General features: G+C 35.1%; 2 protein-coding genes across 2 annotated transcripts; one reads left to right on the plus strand and one right to left on the minus strand.

Annotated features, from left to right (window-relative positions):
• Window positions 1-1,677: 1,677 nt before the first annotated feature.
• LOC145774222 (testis-specific serine/threonine-protein kinase 1-like) lies at window positions 1,678-3,179 on the plus strand. Its single transcript, XM_082585404.1, has one exon. The coding sequence runs from the start codon at window positions 1,695-1,697 to the stop codon at window positions 2,640-2,642; it is 948 nt and encodes a 315-aa protein (XP_082441530.1). The 5' UTR covers window positions 1,678-1,694; the 3' UTR covers window positions 2,643-3,179.
• LOC145774221 (uncharacterized) lies at window positions 2,251-9,247 on the minus strand. The gene is made up of 7 exons (XM_082585403.1): window positions 9,174-9,247; window positions 8,288-8,420; window positions 7,202-7,313; window positions 6,787-7,021; window positions 5,526-5,735; window positions 5,094-5,199; window positions 2,251-4,237 (listed from the first exon to the last, which is right to left on the minus strand). The coding sequence occupies exons 2-7, from the start codon at window positions 8,388-8,390 to the stop codon at window positions 4,011-4,013; spliced, it is 993 nt and encodes a 330-aa protein (XP_082441529.1). The 5' UTR covers window positions 8,391-8,420; window positions 9,174-9,247; the 3' UTR covers window positions 2,251-4,010.
• Between the last annotated feature and the right edge of the window lie 9,203 nt (window positions 9,248-18,450).

The raw sequence follows: 18,450 nt of genomic DNA on the forward strand, positions 1-18,450 counted from the left end.
ACATATGTACAGTTTTGCTTTTCATCAATCAAACCTATTCATTTATCATTTAGTTTAGCAATGTTCAGCTGCTGCACAAGTAGCATACTGTATTTTAGTCAGATAAACATTTGGAACTTGTTCACCTAAACATTCTTTGAAACATCCTTTAATTTATATCGTCATTAATAAGCTGAACTATCGTAAGTCCAAATTTTTCAAAATTGCGTTTTTGATTGATTTGGTATCTTTATAGACTACAGTTTATTGTGTTAAAGCATCGTAACTCTATCTACTTTAGTTTTGATGATACAGAACGATGAACTGTCATAAATGGGAGTTACGATAGTTTTGCAAAAAAAATAATAAAATGGGACTTACGATACTCTGCTCTGAAAGTTATTTTACACGTTAACACTCCCTTTTCTTTTAATTAATTTTTCTTTCAATCGTTTTTTGCATGTTGATGTTTAAGGCTTAGTTATATTTCTTTCTTTTTCACATACCGTAGGCTACAACAATTTTGCTGTATTAATGTAACTACATTTCGACAATTTTTTTTTGTTAAACTATCGTATGTCCATATTCATTTTTCTAACGTTCAATTTTTGTAAAAAAGAATTATCTTTTTTTTTAAACAACCAAACTCCATGAAAAACAATGTTTAGTTTTTATGTTTTTCCGTTAGAGAACTTTTAGAAAGATCAAACAATGTACAGCAAACACAGCGTGAACTTTAAAATTCAATTTTCTTAAAACTGCATTTTTGGAGTTACAATAGTTCAGCTTATTAGCGACGATATCTAGTCTACTTTGTGAAGATTGATACAAATAAAAACTTTATCTCCAATTATGTTAATTTGCATAAATTTCACTTGTTTATTAATTACCAGGCCTACTCAATTAGTTTTCAGAAATATATTGAAATTTAATAAGGAAATATTTTCAGAAAATGTATTTCATGATACTTGTCATGTTTAAGTCATGGCAATGCAACCAGATCAGGTATGGCAGCTAAGTACATTTTGTTTCTAATTTTCAACTTTCTCATTGACAAAAATTTTGTGCTTCTTGCTTTGACTATTTATTGGTAATGCAAACTGCTTGAGCACTAGTTAGTCAACATGCCTGGTTTGCGTGGACTAAACAAGCAGCTATATGTATAGAAATGACTGACTTTAAAGACTTGGACACCTACGTACTTTATAATTGAATGCAACGGTTTCACTTATTCCCCTTTCCTAAGTTTTGTTTAACTGCTCCATACCTTTTATTTGATTGCTTATCAATTACGTATCCATAACCAAAAAAAAAAGTACGGAAAGTGGTTGCCAGCTAGTCAGTGTGATATAGCCTCACCTACCTCTACTAATTTATATTGTAAGTTTGTAGGCTAACCATCGTGATGAGGAGAAGTAAAGTCCAATTAGACTGATATGTACAACTGACTGCATGATAAAAGCGCACCTATTTTCACAAGGAATTTTGTGGATTTGGTTCTTTATAAGAAAAATTCTGCAGACTTGTAACAGACGTAGGTTGACATTAAAAACCGCCTCCACCCAAGAAACAAGACTCATTCAATAACAATAACGTCATATGGTATCCTGGCCATAACCATATTTGTGTTGTCACAATCTATTTTTTTTCTGTATCAGCTGATAGTGAAATATATAAAATAAGTAACCAAATCAAAACGATAGATTTTAAAATTCATGGGTAGGTTAAACAACTCTCCAGTTGTAAGTGATAGCCAATTATTAAAAGAAAAAGGTTATGAACTGAATCATCTTCTCGGAGAAGGAAGTTTTTCAAAAGTGAAGTCAGCAATATGGAAAAAGCCTGGAACTACAGAAGTTTTTCATGTTGCCGTCAAAATCATCAATAAGATCACCGCGCCGAAATCGTTTTTAGAAAAGTTTTTGCCAAGAGAAACTGAAGTCATGAAAAAAATAAGTCATGAAAACATAGTTCAATTGTACGATATATTTGCGGAAGGACACAAAATCTACATGTCTCTGGAACAAGCTGGCCATGGCGATTTGTTGGATTACATTCTTCTCAAAGGTACTTTGGACATGCGAGAAACTCACTATAATTTTTTGCAATTGGTATCTGGAATTGATTATTTACACACTAACAAAATTATCCACAGGGATTTAAAATGCGAAAATATTCTACGTACAAAAGAAAACAAATTAAAAATCGCAGATTTCGGTTTTGCAAAGCTGCTGGAAGACCAGTCATTGAGTGAAACTTTTTGTGGAAGTGCTGCCTATGCCTCTCCTGAAGTTCTCCAAGGCATTCCTTACCTACCGCAAGTTCCAGACTTATGGAGTCTTGGCGTAATTTTGTTTATCATGGCCTGCGGTAGTATGCCGTTCAGCGATACTAGCGTAAATCGATTGATTAAAGAACAAGAAAAGCCAAACTTCGGCTTTACGGAAGACGTGAAACCAAATGGCAATTACTGTAATCTTGTGCGTACCATGCTCCGCTGGGATATAGGCAAACGAATTATTGAAATAACAAACGTAGCTAAACATAAATGGGTCCAAAAATCAGAAAAAGTAGTGAAAGAGACCATGGAAAGCAGCTCTACAAACACGGAAGTCCAAAGACCTTTGGATATGCCGGAAGCTCTAAACAGTAATCCCCTGTGAAAGAGTGCGCGGTAAGACCGAAAAGCTATTGCGTGGGAATGATGCTTCTGTTGAAATCGTGCCATGGCCTGTTTTCATTTTTTTATTTGCATTATTTGTGTGTCCTTCAGTTACTCAACCAAAAGCACAAGATCATAAACACATTCATGACCTTCATTTGTCGAATGCCTTCTCGGGTGAATAGAATTCTATCAAACAACCTGCACCGCTTTTGAAACACAACTCGTTGTATTTGACGAGAAATTATGGCCATAAAGTCCGATGCGTGAAAGACAAAGAGCAGAAGTAGACCAACATCACATTGCTGTTGAATTTTCAAGGTTCCAAAATAACAATTTTAAAGGAAGAAGTGTCAGAAATTACGCAATAACCTCAACCTACCCCGAGGAACTTTAAAATCATGAAATAAAAGCAAATGGTTACTTAGTCACTTGATAAAGACAGAATGACATCCAATTGCCCAAACAGACTTAAACCATTATTCAGCGTATCGATGTTTGATGATGTTAAACAAATACAAAATATGGGAAGTGTAAGGTGGTGTTCAAAAAAACGCAGAGATTGTTCACAGAACAGAATATAGACCATTCACCTATTACCTACAACAAAATGGAAATTACAATAACATAAGAAAAATATAAAGTAGGGTCTGACAATTGTCACTAAATTTCAGGTAAGTAAATAACAAAAGGGTGGTAACATATTTCGTGACTCTCAAAAAGCAAAATCGATTAACGTCAAGCTCAATAATGCATTCAAATGGTCGACAATATTAAATTTTGCGTTTACAAAACAATTTATGCTTCAGTGAAATAATTAATTATTCTACGTCGATCCAAGACCATCAAACCAATTGCGATAGGCTCCGCCTGAAATAACTAAAAGGTTTATAATTATGCAAACTCACAACGTGATCATTGATCATTGCCAAATGCTTTGCATAAGAAACATCAACTAGAAAGAGCCAAAGACAATGTAAATTTAGACTTACATACAGGTGAGTGTGGTAGAGGGAGGCTTACATTAATTAATAAATTCTGTTTATGGTTGAAAAAAAATGACCTCTCTACCCAAGTTATAAAATATGTTACGGGAACTAAAACGATATTCTGTAAGAAAGTAGTTATGTAAGTACCGTACCCTAAAACAAAACAGATTGAGCAGGACCTTACAAACAAGGTGCTAATGGCGATAAAGTTACTGGTAAAAGACAGCATCAAAAAGCAAACTGAGGCTATCCATTTTTTTTATGAAATTCGTTAGAGATACAACGTGGGCAACTAGCGCAATTAGAGCTATTTTTTAAACTGAGTTTCTTTAGGTTCAGAGTCATCGCTTTTCGTGGCAACGTTACTTTCTTGCTTGCTTTCAACGAGGGCTTGCTGAACAGTTATCTTTGTGGTCTAAATTCGGAGGTAATATAACATCTGCAGTACATTTGTTAGCGGTATCTTGTTCAACGGATTGAGAGCCTGCTTCAACATCATCGGTTGTGTGAAGAGGTTTTTCTGATATCATTTTTTTCGGAGGTAAAATCTTCAATATTGCACTTTTCCAGTCCTTTGTTTCTTGATAAGCGAGGAGTATTTCAAACACTAGAATAAAAAACAAATATTTTTATACACAGCATGATAAGCTGCTAATAATTAGCTTGGCCATTAACCAATTATTATTGGTAAACGTCAAAATACTTTCAACAAAGAAAAGTTTGGGTCACAAAAAATGTTTCTACTCTCATTGCATTTTTATACTCTATGAAGCCAGAAGGATTTTGATATGTCCGGAGTCAGATCTTGAGTTTTTGTCCAATTTCAAACTCTTGTTGTAACTTTCACACCATAAAGATAAATATTTCGGAAGAAAACAATCCCATCCAACAATTGTAAACAATTGCCAACAACAAACAATTGTAAACAATTGTCAACAACAAACAATTGTAAACAATTGCCAACAACAAACAATTGTAAACAATTGCCAAACATTGGAATGGTTCTTGGTCCTCAATAACACTGCTGGTCAGGGTTGCTACTTGCTAGGTAGCCTAAAATTTGGGCAGAAAACCATAAATTAGCTTAATTTTCTATTTAAATCCGACGGCTAACAAATCACTCGGACATTGATTTGTACCAATCTTTAATTTTCGGTGATCTCAGTGAAGCGCTGGATCACAAATAAAACATTTTTTTTATCATGACATTTGTCCTAAAATATCCGAACTTTAGAGTAACACTGTCCCGAGTTCCTTCTGAATTACCTGGCAACTTTGCTGTCACAGCTAAAAGTACCACTTAAAATAGGTTCACAAAACTTATATAATGGAACTTTTTGTTTATCCCACAAATAATAAATTTACGTTAGTAAAATCTTCCTAGAAGTCGAAGCAATTAAAGGACCTTTGGTGTAAGGATCACCGATAATAAATCGAAACATGGCAAAAAATAATTAATGTACCGTGATTGACAGTTAAAACTTTTCTTGTTTTGATGTCAATATTTTCTTGCAGTGGCAGTCGAGCAGTCAGGACCTTCTTTTCCTCAGCTATCTTTTGACAAATGCCCTAAATGTTCAAAAGAAAAATAAGCATCACCAAAACAAAATGACACTACAAAGTACAAGTTTAACTATACGTTTCATCTTGCACGCAAAAGAATTTAACTGGGGAAGTGGCTCTCGTCCAAGTTGGTCTGCTCTTGCTGTGTTCTGGAGTCAAGCTGGGTGCATGAAATTCAAAAGCTTCTTTCAATCTTTGAATCAGCTTTTTTTTACACTGCTACTGTATCCAATTTAGGGAACTACTCTGTTATTTCCGAATTCACTTTAAAAAAAAATACTAATCTTTCATTTATATTTGAATAAAATTATTGCAAAAAAAAACATGGTTACCTTTTCGTGGTTGTGGTCTACCAAGCCACCAATTACATAAACTTTTCCTGGTTCTATTTCACTTAAACAGTTCGACGATTCTGCTGTTAAGTACACCACTGTTTCCAAAGGAAAACTTTCAAAGACATTTTTGTTGAAATGAATATCCCAGTTGACATGAGAGGGGTCCAAGGAATCCTTTAATCGTCCTTCTAGTCCGCACAAATGATACTGTTTGAAAACAATATGAGTCATAAAGGCCTACTAAATGAAATTTTTAAACGGGAATTAAGCATTAAAATGCGTAAACTGAACATTCAAGAATACATTTCAAAAAAAATTACCGAAAAAAATTGTTTTCAATGGCGCTGGCAAGGCCCAAAGTCCAATGTTTCATTTATTTTCAAAATGACCAAAAAGTGCAAACACAGCTCGAGAATACGTCACAAAAGACAGCAATAACAAAAGCCACGTTACAACATCTGATGTTTTAACATCAGATCTGAGGTTTTGAGCAAACTGTCTGATGTTTTGACGTTGAAATCTGATGTTTTGATGTACATACATACATAGCCTACAGTTAAATCGCCGGCAGTAACAACTGTTGCGTGATCAGCTGATTGCTCGTCTTTTGTTACGTAGACTGTACAGTCGCACGCTTCGCTGCTCAGGCCAATCCTGGTTTTAAAAGCTCTGACAAAAGCACGCGCACAATGGTGGTCAGACCGCAATGGGGCAAAATTTTATTAAAAATCGTTTTATGGTAGCAAGTTAAACACAAAGAACGTGGAAAATCGCCCAAGTCAGGTTTTTCCTTTAGTATTCCTTTAAAGTGAAATTCTTACCAATGTAAATCACTTAAGAATCAATCTCCTACACTAACAATAAGTTATATTTACGTTGCATTTCTGCAATATTAACCTTTAAAACTACAGGATAACAAGCCAAATAAAAAGCTGCGGAGAAAGATTATCCATATAGTAGGAAGGTATGAACGTGACTTCTTTCACCAATTACCTTACCGTATATGTTTATCAACATCCTGATAGGCTTATTGTTGGCACTAAATACTTTTAACTTATTTTTGAAACATTTTTAACCATTGCTAATGACAAGTTTGACAACCAAACATGATAAACATACATTTAAAATATTAAATAAAGTTATATGTTGCAAAGGAATTAAATAATATTTGTTTATATTTAAACCTAGTCAGTAAGATGTTTAATGTGATCTGCTTTGTGTGAAAGTCAAATTTAGTACCATAAAAACATTTCAAGACCTGAAAAGGATTTAAAGACCTTCGATTTTCTTTATAGCACCAGCCAATCTGTTTTCCAAGCTTTCTGACATCTCGATTGGTCATTAATTCATCAAATGACAAATCTATAGCAATATGAAACAATGTATCAAAGCTTTCTGTGGTGCATATCTTATCAGGTTTCTTTCTTTTAATATATTCTTCACTTGCTGCACGCATCTCTTTGTAGCGCAATTTTCGTTTTTTTCGATGTTCTCTAGAAATTCAAAAATTACAGGTTTCATAGTGAATGGCTTAAAACAACACACAAATAGCATAGACGCCCTATAATTGCATATATAGACAATTAGACATCAATGCATGACACTTCAATTTGTGTTACAAACACTGCAGTTTTTGATATATAAATAAAGTGATAGCTCTGCGCACCACTTACTTTCTGGCATCAGCACTTTCCAACCATTTAACTTGCTTTGCAATTTTTTTCTTTTGATTTTTTGAGACTTTGTCACTGCTCAAAAGCATTTGCAATTTTTCAATGTCCATATCTAGCAATAAAATAAACTCCATTAAAGTTAATCAAAAAAATCAGTTTATCAGCTGCAGAAATAAATGAATTTTGAATATCTGAATGACCCTAGAAAAGATGTTTTTGCAAAGATTTGCCTGTGCATTGTCCCATCCATTTCATTTAAATATTTAATATATTTACACTAGCCTACCTAAGGTCTTTAATATAACTAATATATATATTCTTTATTCTTAATCTTTATTGTTGCTAGTATCTTATGAATAGTATTTATACTAGCATATATATTTGCTCTGCTTGGCTTTTTGCTTGGCAAAAGTGGGTAAAAATAGCCAGTTTGATTAAAAAATGGCATCATAGCTTTCAAGAGGAGTAAAAATAAATATGTCAACAAGATGTGCTTTCATAAGGGTCCACGTTTTGTTTGTCATCTCATTATTACCGCACATTTCTTTACGGATTGTTTTATTGAGCAGATCATGCAGAATTAATGTGTGTCTTTGCCGAATATGCACATGAACTATCAGGCGCGGATTTATGGGGGCCCAGGGGGCCCGGCCCCCCCAAAAAAATTTTGTGAAAAACTGTATGTTTCCGCATCAAATGGTTTGATATGCTTCTAAACAGCTGATATTAGTCCCTCGGCATCACAATTGATGAAAATGGTTGTTTTAATGTCTATTTTCTAGCATATCGTATATGTCGTAGTACCGGTATCATTGTTCATATCTGTTTAGCTTTTTCTTTCTTTTTAATTGATTTTCAAATTTTCTGCCCCCATTCCCCCCCCCCCCGAAAAAAACTCTTAGATTCGCGCCTGTGAACTATGTATATTACCATTCTATTTGATTAAGTAGGCCATACTGACAAAGCCCCTTTACAACGGCGAAAGTTTATAAATAAGTTTTATTGGATACCAAGGCTGACTGTTTACTGATATATTTATGCTATAAAATCTAAATATATACCAAATAGCCTACCGGTACAACTTACCACGATACTGATGCTCCAGATCTGTTTTAGGTGTTGCATTTGTAGTTTTTAACGGTTCATCATGAACCTGTTCCAGAGTGATATTCTCTACAACTTCAACCATTTCATAAATTTTGACTATTGTCTTCAATAGCTGTAGATTGCAATTAGAACAGCTTTGACAGGTATTATTAAAAAAAACAGTTTTGCTATGAACTTGTCGCTTCAATAACAAAGCCTATAAAAGTTGAATTCCTCAAATGAAGTAACATCACTAATAAAACAATGATTTAAGTTTAGGAATCTGCAATTACCGTAGGTTACCGATTTCAAAGATAGCATTCCATTGAGCAGCATCCAATAAACAGAATAATTTAAAGGCAACATCACTCCAACTTTGCACTGCCTATGCCAGTTTTGACAAACATGCCTGATTTATTCATTCACTTTTGGCACATTTACCTATCTTTTGTGAAAAAAAAAACTTTTATTTTTGCTATTAATGTCACATCATTAAACATGTCTCATCATTTCAACAATCTTGGTGAAGATTCAACTCAGTTAGTTTCTACTTTTGACCATTACAAGGAAAAGCAATAAATGCAAAACATACCGTACCCGGTAGCAGAGGTCTAGAAAAAGTACCGTATCAAAAGGCAAATGCTATATCGTGCTTGAGTGAAACAGGAGTCAGCTTAAAATATGGTGCGGTCGCAACACTTAGGATTTTAAAATTTAGAAAAACACCTATCAAAAACGTATGTAAACTTTTTATTGATAGACTAGAATTCATGATCATGTTGCAGTCGGAAAAAAATATGAACAATTACACCGTAGCCTAAGCTACAAACGTTGAGTGTTGTTTGTGGACTTCTACAGCTCGATTTCGAGTGTCCAGTGAACTCACCTGCTGACACTGTGGTCTGACTGTTAAGAGATTGGCATTGACAACTGAGTACTGATGCCTGACAGTGCGGTATTTTCCTCGGTAGGCACTTTCATTAGTAAGTCATCTATGCTTTAACGTAACCCACTGGCAGCCCGAAAAAAGTTACGCAATCATGCGTAAACTTTATAGCGCTATCATGCGTGACATGTGACATTGCTGATAATGCATTTTGTGGTAGGCCATATTAGGGAGAGAGAGAGAGAAACCTTTTATTTTGTCTGTTGCGAGAAAAGTATACGGTACAAAATATAGACAATGCAAATAAAATAGCACCATAACTAGAATCTACAACAGACAGGAAGCAGCGAAAGACTATATTAGTCATCGAGTCAGCTGCTTCCCGTGTTTTTAATGTGACAAATGTCAAACATCGGCATTACGTTGAAACCAAGATATGCGTTAAAATAGGATAAGCTTAAGTTCCGTAAAAAATGAAAACAAAAAGTTGTTTACTGCTGCGACAGTCAAGTGAATTGCTGTGATTTTATTCAAATATCAAAAAATATCATGCCCTACAAAAGTAGTAAGTTATGAGAAAAAAAACAAACAAAAAACTATGCATAAACAACAACTTCTAACTGCTAGCATAAAAGACGAAACAGAAACACTAAAAGTAGGCCTAATCATAGTATATAACTTTAAACCTTAACAAAATCAGTCAGTTTATAGGCCGACTTGAATACAGTTCATAAGATGACAGCCATTAATAAATAGTACTTAGCACTAGTTCGTGAGTAGTAGACCTAGGTCTACGTAGTATCAACAATGTTCAATCCGAAAAATTTGCGATAACACTCGTCAATGTTGTGGCAATAAAAACAGTCACAGACAAAGTTTTTTCATATAATAAATTTTACATTTTTTTGTGAAAGTTTTTACACTCGTAGCCCCTACTACTTCAGAAGGTAAATCATTCCATATTTTTGGGCCTAAGAATTTCAAACTGCCTTGGCCTTTTCTTGAGCTGACACTACGTAAGTGAAAGTTATTTTTTTGAGAAGCTCTAGTGCCATGGCAATGTACTTCAGTAATTTCCTTAAAGTAAGGTTCAAAATAGCTTGGCAATAGCATATTTTTAAATTTAAAGACAAATTTAGAAATTTCTAATTGATGCAAGTTAGTGATGGGAAGTATGTCGAGATCTTGGTACAGTAGTGAAAGTTTTGCTCTTCTGTTGCTAAAGGTTATTGTGCGAATGATTCGATTTTGCATTGTCGAAATTTTCTTGAGCAGTTTTTGTGTGCTTGAACCCCAACATAAAATGCCATATTGTATTATTGATCGTGCAAGAGCATAGTACAGTGTTAACATGCTTTGTTTGTTTGTGTAGTTTCTAATTTTATAAAATATTCCAGATATTTTTGCCAATCTCCCAGATAGATCTTCAATGTGATAATTCCAACTCAGTTTGTCATCAAGAAATATGCCAAGATATTTGATGTTGTTTGTTTTTTGAATTTTTGTGTTGTTTAAGACTACATTTAGTTTTGAAGTTGACCCTCCTTTTCGTTCAAGTAACATGTAAAATGTCTTGGAGTAGTTGATACATAATTTGTTTGCATTGAACCAATCAGTGATACGCTGCATCTCAATTTCAGTGTTTTGCTGCAATTGCAAAATAGATGTTGCTGAAGTAAAAAAAACAGTGTCATCAGCAAATAGCTGAGAATCGAAAGTTGTTATAAGAGGCAAATCATTTATGTAAAGCAGAAAAAGCAATGGTCCAAGTATAGATCCTTGAGGAACACCACATGTGATATTTTCATGCTTTGATTTGAAGCCATCAGCAGAAACATATTGTTGGCGGTTGTGTAAGTAAGATTTTATAAGGCCTCCCATTAAACCTCTCAGGCCATAAAACTCCAGCTTTTTTAGAAGTATTTGGTGGTTAACGGTGTCAAACGCTTTTGCTAAATCAAGAAATAACAGGTAAACGTAATGATTTTTTTCTTTGAGTTCAATTAGTCTTTCATGAAGATTACTTAATGCTAACGTTGTAGAATGACCTTCCCTAAATCCAAATTGTTGATCATTAATCACGTTGAATTTGTCAAGAAAGCTCATCAAGCGTTTGTAAATAATTTTTTCTAAAAGTTTGCTGATATTTGAAAGCAAGGAAATAGGACGGTAATTAGTTGGATCTGCTTTTGCCTTTTTCTTGAAAATAGGAATAACTTTTGCAATTTTTAGAGCGTCAGGAAATATTCCTTGTTTCAAGCATGCATTAAAAAGTTTAGTTAAATGAGGTGCAATAATACTTTTTGATAACTTTAACATTCGAGAAGAGATGTCATCTGGTCCATCCGATTTTTTAACATCTAGTTTGTTTATTAGGCATTCGACTTCATTTTCATCAGTTTCATATACCGCACATGTTTGTTTTAAAGCAGGCCCCATGAATGAATCAAAGTTTGACTTTTGCTTTAAGTGTGAGGTTAATTTTTCGCCAATATGTGTAAAGTGGTAGTTAAGTTGGTTGCATATTTGTTCTTGTTTTTTGTATGAAATGTTTTCTGCAATAAGTTCATTGGGAAGAGTATTCGTTTTAGCTTTCTTTTTTTGAAGAAGTTCATTGATAGATTTCCATGTTTTTGATGAGTTGTGTCTCGATTCATTGAAGCGTTGTTTGAAGTAGTTTTGTTTTGAGATTTGTTTAATGTGAGTTAATTTGTTTCTATATTTCTTGTAAAAAGATACTTTTTCAGGACAATTTTTTTTGTAGCAAAGTTTGAATAATTTATTTTGGTGTTTGATTGAAACCAGAATTCCTTTTGTGATCCATGGCTTGTTGTACAATCCAGACTTTTTCCTACTGAGTTTTTTTAATGGGAAATGAGAGTTGATTAGTGTTTGCAAAATAAGTATCAATTTATTAGTGCTGTCGTTAATATTTTTATAGCTTGTGGTTAATTTTAGGTTTTCAAGTTGATCTGAAAGTTCACTCAAAAAAGCATCAATTTTATTTTCTTCAATTTTTCTTGTCAAATACGGACGTTTTTTCATTTTGCGTGGTACAGTTTTGATTAATAAAAATGTTGGTAAGTGATCAGATATATCATAAGTCAATACATTAGTTTGTGCACTTTCACTGTTATTAGTATAAATGTGATCAAGTAATGTTGACGAACTTTCGGTAATTCTGGTAGGCACATTAATCAAGTTTGAGCATCCCAAAGCAGTTACAGCTTGCAAATAAGAAGAAATTTTGGATTCTTTATTAGATTTGGCTAAATCAATGTTGAAATCACCCAAAACGAAGAAGTCACAACGTTCTTTTTGAATCATGTGTAAAGTATCACTGAATTTATCCAAGAAAACTTCATAATTTCTGTAAGATGGATGTCTGTATACAACGCCTATAATAATTTTTTTAGAATTGGTATGAGACAGCTCTATCCACATGTTTTCACAGTCTTCGATTATAAATTGTAGATCTTGTCTTTTAGAGTAAATGATTGAGTTATGAAGGTACATTCCAACGCCTCCAGCATTGGTTGGAGAATCAGCTTGTATGAATTTGTATTCAGCAATATTAACTAATGGATTTTCCATTTTTAATTTTGTTTCCGTTATGCACATTATATTAGGTTTAAAATCCAACTGAGTCATTAATTCTTCTAATTTAAATTTGTTTTTTATTAAGCTAACCATGTTGAAGTGAAATATTGAGAATTTTTTTTTAGATCCATGCTTTAGTTTTGTACGTATTTCAGCAACGTCTGCATACTCAGAGGTGGTGACGATGGTTTTCTTTGACGTGTTTTCAGTGGCAAAATTTGCAGGCGTAGTAAATGTGTTCTGGTCATGAGAATATGTTTTGTTACTAGAGAGGGAGTTTTTTGAGTAAGAATTTACGTAGTCAGCAGACATTGCAAGAAAGAAAATGTTTCCAATAGACAAACAAACAACCAATGATATAGGATACAAAAGATAACGGAATGATTGTACAACAAAACAAATAAGTGAATAAACCACCAACACCTGCATTTATATCTTATAATCAATATAACAGAACTGAGAAATTACTTAGGCTATGGGTGACAAAAGAGACAATTTAATGCAAGAACTTGCAATTAATTAAGACTAAATAGAACGTACAGCAAATCAAGTCGAAGTAGTGTGAGAAAAAACTTAGAAACAAAATCACTATTAATACGTCATAATAAACAAGTTTAACAAGGAAGTTAAAACATCAGCCTTCTACCGTACGTACCAAGTTAGTGTTATTTAAGTAGAAATTTACAATAAAAAGTTAGTGGTGAACTACAAACTATTGGCCAACAAAAGAAAATTAAAGAAAAGGCAGAGTTGTAACATACAGTAGGCCGACAATGAAAAAGTCCAGATTTAATCCTTTAGAAAATTGATTTGGTAGGTCATAAACAACCTTTTTCTGAGTCAATGGTTACAGCACCAAACCTGGACAGGGTTTTTTCTTGTTCTGGGTGAGAATGAAGGTTGACAACGGTTAGTTAAAATATAAAGACGTCCGAAAAGATTTCTTGTTACTTTTCTTCAAAGTTCAAATTAACTCTGAGCAATCCAACTCAGAAAATGCAACTAAACAGAATGGCTGCCAAATTCACTGATAGCTTCTAGCTTGCCTAAATCAAGGTTTCTTTATAGTGACCTCTTTCTACGAGTTCTTTTTCAATTTCGAAAGTTTTGCTACTGAAATGATCACAATTAAATACCTTTCTTATTTTGTCCGAATTTAGTTATTCACCAGGTCTTAGTTTTTCTTGAGTCCAATTTATATATTTAGACCTGGAGAGCAAAATCTTTGCTGTTAACTTTATAAAAGCGCGGGAAAGATCATTAGGGACTTAGACTATATGCACTGCAATGACAACTTGTTAACAGTGTAGCAATCCAATATCAACGTCATGCCAAACACGTTTTCCTTGCTAACAAGTGAACCATTTTAACCCATGCGTATTTTCCTAAAGATTTTGTATATTTGCTTGTTTGTTTGTTTGTTATATCTTTACCCTGCATTGCTGGAAAGCGAACTTGGGCGCTATGCATCGGTGTACGCCTTCCGATGTACACCTGACCCACGCTGCAGCCGACGGCAATGTCTGTTTCCGGTTGTCTACTCTACTTATGACTTAAATTTGGTACTACCCATTACTCGAAATCGATCACTGAGTAGAGGCAATTATCGTAAAGTTTCTTGCCCAGAGAAACAACAGGAAGTGGGGGTGGCTGGAGTCGAACATGCAGGCTCTCGACTGCGAGCCCAACGCGCTAACCACTCGGCCACGGCTGCCGACTTTCCATCTAAGTCGCTCAAAATAGAAAAAAGGTAACAGAAAACAAAACTGTTTTTGTTTGTTTGTTTTTTCATATATTTACCCTGCATTGCGGGAAAGCGGACTTGAGCGCTATGCATCAGTGTACGCCTTCCGACGTACACCTGACCCACACTGCAGCCGACGGCAATGTCTGTTTCCGATTGTCTACTCTACTCTACTTATGGCTTAAATTTGGTACTACCCATTACTCGAAATCGATCACTGGGTAGAGGCAATTATCGTAAAGTTTCTTGCCCAGAGAAACAACAGCAAGTGGGGGTGGCTGGAGTCGAACATGCAGGCTCTCGACTGCGAGCCCAACGCGCTAACCACTCGGTCATTGCTGCCGACTGTCCACACCACACACCCAGGGGCGGATTTACCAATGGCGCCGGGGCGCTGCGGCGCCCTCTAAAATTCCAATTTATTTTTTTATGTCTGCAAGCAAATTTCCGTTTTGTGCTATACTTTAACTTGTAAATTTCCATTTTACTAACGTAAAACAATGCGTGATGTTTAGTCTCGGCAAGTAGACCTACTAACCGCTAATAACCTTTCATTGTGTGCGTAACAAAAAATACGTAGCTGCATGCGTGAAGAAAGGATGTCCATTGTCCAGTTTATCGATCACATACTGCAATAAAGATGTATCGGTTACGTCAGGCGAAATCTTAGACGAGTTCGCAAAAAGTGACAGAAAACTGTTGTTATGAACAAAACTGTGTTTTATTGTTTAACGTTAATAGATCGGCTAATCCCATTTTGTTTTCGAGAAACTTGTGTATAGGCTACATATAAAAAAACTTTTTTTAACTCAAGTTTAAATAATATATTGCGTGGTAGCCAGGCGTGGATTTATGGGGGGGGCCCAGGGGGCCCGGGCGCGAAATCTTTTTCCCACGAGATTTCTGTCTCATTGATTCTAGTCACTCTAAAAGTAAGATTTTCCGAAAGTGTTTTGAGAGATTGGTTGATTCAGATTGCGAAATATCTATTTGCCAATGAAATTGTGCAATGATAATAAAATATAAGCTTTCCCTAACCCTACTTTTTTGAAAAGCTCTTGTGCACCGCAAAAATTATTTTAAAGAAAAAAAAAAGTTTGACTTCGACGAGCGTCGAACCCTCGTTCTCACGATCAGTAGGCAAGGACGAAACCACTGAACCAACCGTGCCAACGAGAAAACGCTGAATTCACACGGTTTTAATACAAACTTTTACCAAAATATGCAACTGAGACAAAAATCTCGTGGGAAAAAATATTTCGCGGCCCGGGCGCGAAAATTTTTTTCCCACCAGATTTCTGTCTCATTTACATATTTTGGTAAAAGTTTGTATTAAAACCGTGTGAATGCAACATTTTCTCGTTGGCACGGTTGGTTCAGTGGTTTCATCCTCTACTTACTGATCGGGAGAACGGGGGTTCGACGCCCGTTGTAGTCAAACTTTTTTTTTCTTGAAATTAATTTTTGCGGTGCACAAGAGCTTTTCAAAAAAGTAGGGTTAGGGAAAGCTTATATTTTATTATCATTGCACAATTTCATTGGCAAATAGTTATTTCGCAATCTGAATCAACCAATCTCTTAAAACACTTTCGGAAAATCTTACTTTTAGAGTGACTAGAATCAATGAGACAAAAATCTCGTGGGAAAAAAAATTTCGCGGCCCGGGCCACCCCCGAAATTTTGTGAAAAATTGTATGTTTCCGCATCAAATGGTTTGATATGCTTCTAAACAGCTGATATTAGTCCCTCGGCATCACAATTGATGAAAATGGTTGTTTTAATGTCTATTTTCTAGCATATCGTATATGTCGTAGTATCATTGTTCATATCTGTTTAGCTTTTTCTTTCTTTTTAATTGATTTTCAAATTTTCTGGCCCCCCCCGAAAAAAACTCTTAGATTCGCGCCTGGTGGTAGCAATCCAGATTTTACGGCAGTTTAGGCAGAGCGATAGGATGGAATGCCATACATCAAACTTTTGGACAGTAAAGCTGGATCTGGTCTTGAACACATCTCTGCTTAATTTATTAAGTATTTATTCAAAACATGTTTGTGATCGAATTACTTGTTTGAGGAAATCTAATGTAATGTCATTTTTATACGTTGTTACAAATCACAATTACGTATTGAGACGTTTTTGCAACATTATTAGCATGAGTAGTTTAATCGTAGGCTATTGTTCTTTTGCTCAATTGTATCATTGTCAGTTCACAAAATTTTGCGGGGGGGGTCTGGGGGAGTGCTGTGCTGTGTACCGTGACGAGAGATCATTCTGACGAGTTAGTCTAGCGAATGTACGCATTGACGTCACTGGCAAAGCAAATCTAACCATAACAAATCTGATTCGCTAAGCAGCTGGTGACGTTTTGCAAAACGAGTGAGGATTGGATAAAACGAAGGTGTTTTTTGACATTTTTGAACGTGGGGAAAGCAACTTTGATAGTTGCTTCCCTGGAGCCTCACTGGTTGTTTCTGACAGGAGCGTTTGCGTTAATTGGCATTTATAGGCAAGACATGCGGTTTGGTGAGGACTTAGACTACTCACAAGCGTTACGAGTAGCCTAATTCTAGTCACGAATACAGTAATTTTCAAGTTAAAATAGACGTGATAAAAATAATAAGAAGTTAAACCTAGAAATCAGTCATTATATTTTGCATAGTTTTCGCTCAGGTAAGCACTGCTTTCTTTGCTTTCCCTCACCGATCGTCACTGTTCCATACTTCTTTGGCGCCCCCTAAAATTTTTCCATAATTCCGCCACTGTCCACACCGGTCCTTTGAGAGGAGAGACGTGAAGAAACGAACAACAAAACGAGAGAAATTAGAACATAAGCAATTTGGATGATTGTTAAAAATGTGATAATTCGCAACCTATTATTGCTTCGTTATTTTGTGGTGTCTAAATTCATTTTTGTTATAAACCTACAATATTGTACGAACACCTTCTGATAACTAAAAATTATAATTCGAGTAACAATTGTGTGGAAATAGTTTAATGGAGTCAGATAGTTAAATCATATAAATAGAATTTTCATCATGTAGCCTAACGTAGTCAGACAGTCTCAATAATCATATCAATTAAAATATAAATAAGTTACACCTTAAACATTAAATAATAAATGTTACCGTACAGTTTTTGTGTAGGCTACGCTAGGTGTTTTTTTTTTGTATTTCTTTTAGGCTACTAAGACGCTTTTTGATATCTGAATAAATCCACAGGACTTCACTTGAATATTGCTGCAGTAAATAACTCCATTTTATTTACTGCACATCAGCCTATCTTTCTTCAACGTAAGTTGCTGGTGCTTAACATTTGTCACATTAAGAACACGGGAAGCAGCTGACTCGATGGCTGCTGCAGTCTTTCGCTTCTTCCTGTCGTGAAATCTCGATAGTTATGGTGCTATTTTATTCGTACCGTATTGTTTATGATTGTAACATACTGTAACAACCCCATATTACCAGCTTTATTATGCAATCACGTCAGGATGATTGTTCTTTTGAAGTTATTTTGTGTTGCACAGGGTAATCAGTCCTATTTAGTCAATGTAATGGTAGCCTATGTTGTGAAGCATGGTTTGGCTCCAGGTCCCTTGCGGTCACAGACACGCATATTATCCCTGCATAGAGGGATAGGCCCAAGCCCGGATTAAGGTCAAATGGGGCCCCTGTGCTAATGAAATTTATGGGGGCCCTTACCAGCTTACGTGGAGCGTAATGGAAGTGAGCTGGTTTCGCTTGCAGAGGAAACCGAGCCTTGCTTAGGTAAGTTAGATAATTTTGAAATAGCACGTGATCGATGATTAAATAAGCATGTGCAAATTAAGTCAACAATGTTTACGTTATATGGATGCAAAATCACACACATTAAATCAACGAAACCGCGCAAGGGTAAACATTGTAGCAAGGGACCACTGTTAGTACTGCACACTAC

This window comes from Aplidium turbinatum, chromosome 7 (genome assembly GCF_918807975.1).
Source record: "Aplidium turbinatum chromosome 7, kaAplTurb1.1, whole genome shotgun sequence".
NCBI lineage: Eukaryota > Metazoa > Chordata > Ascidiacea > Aplousobranchia > Polyclinidae > Aplidium > Aplidium turbinatum.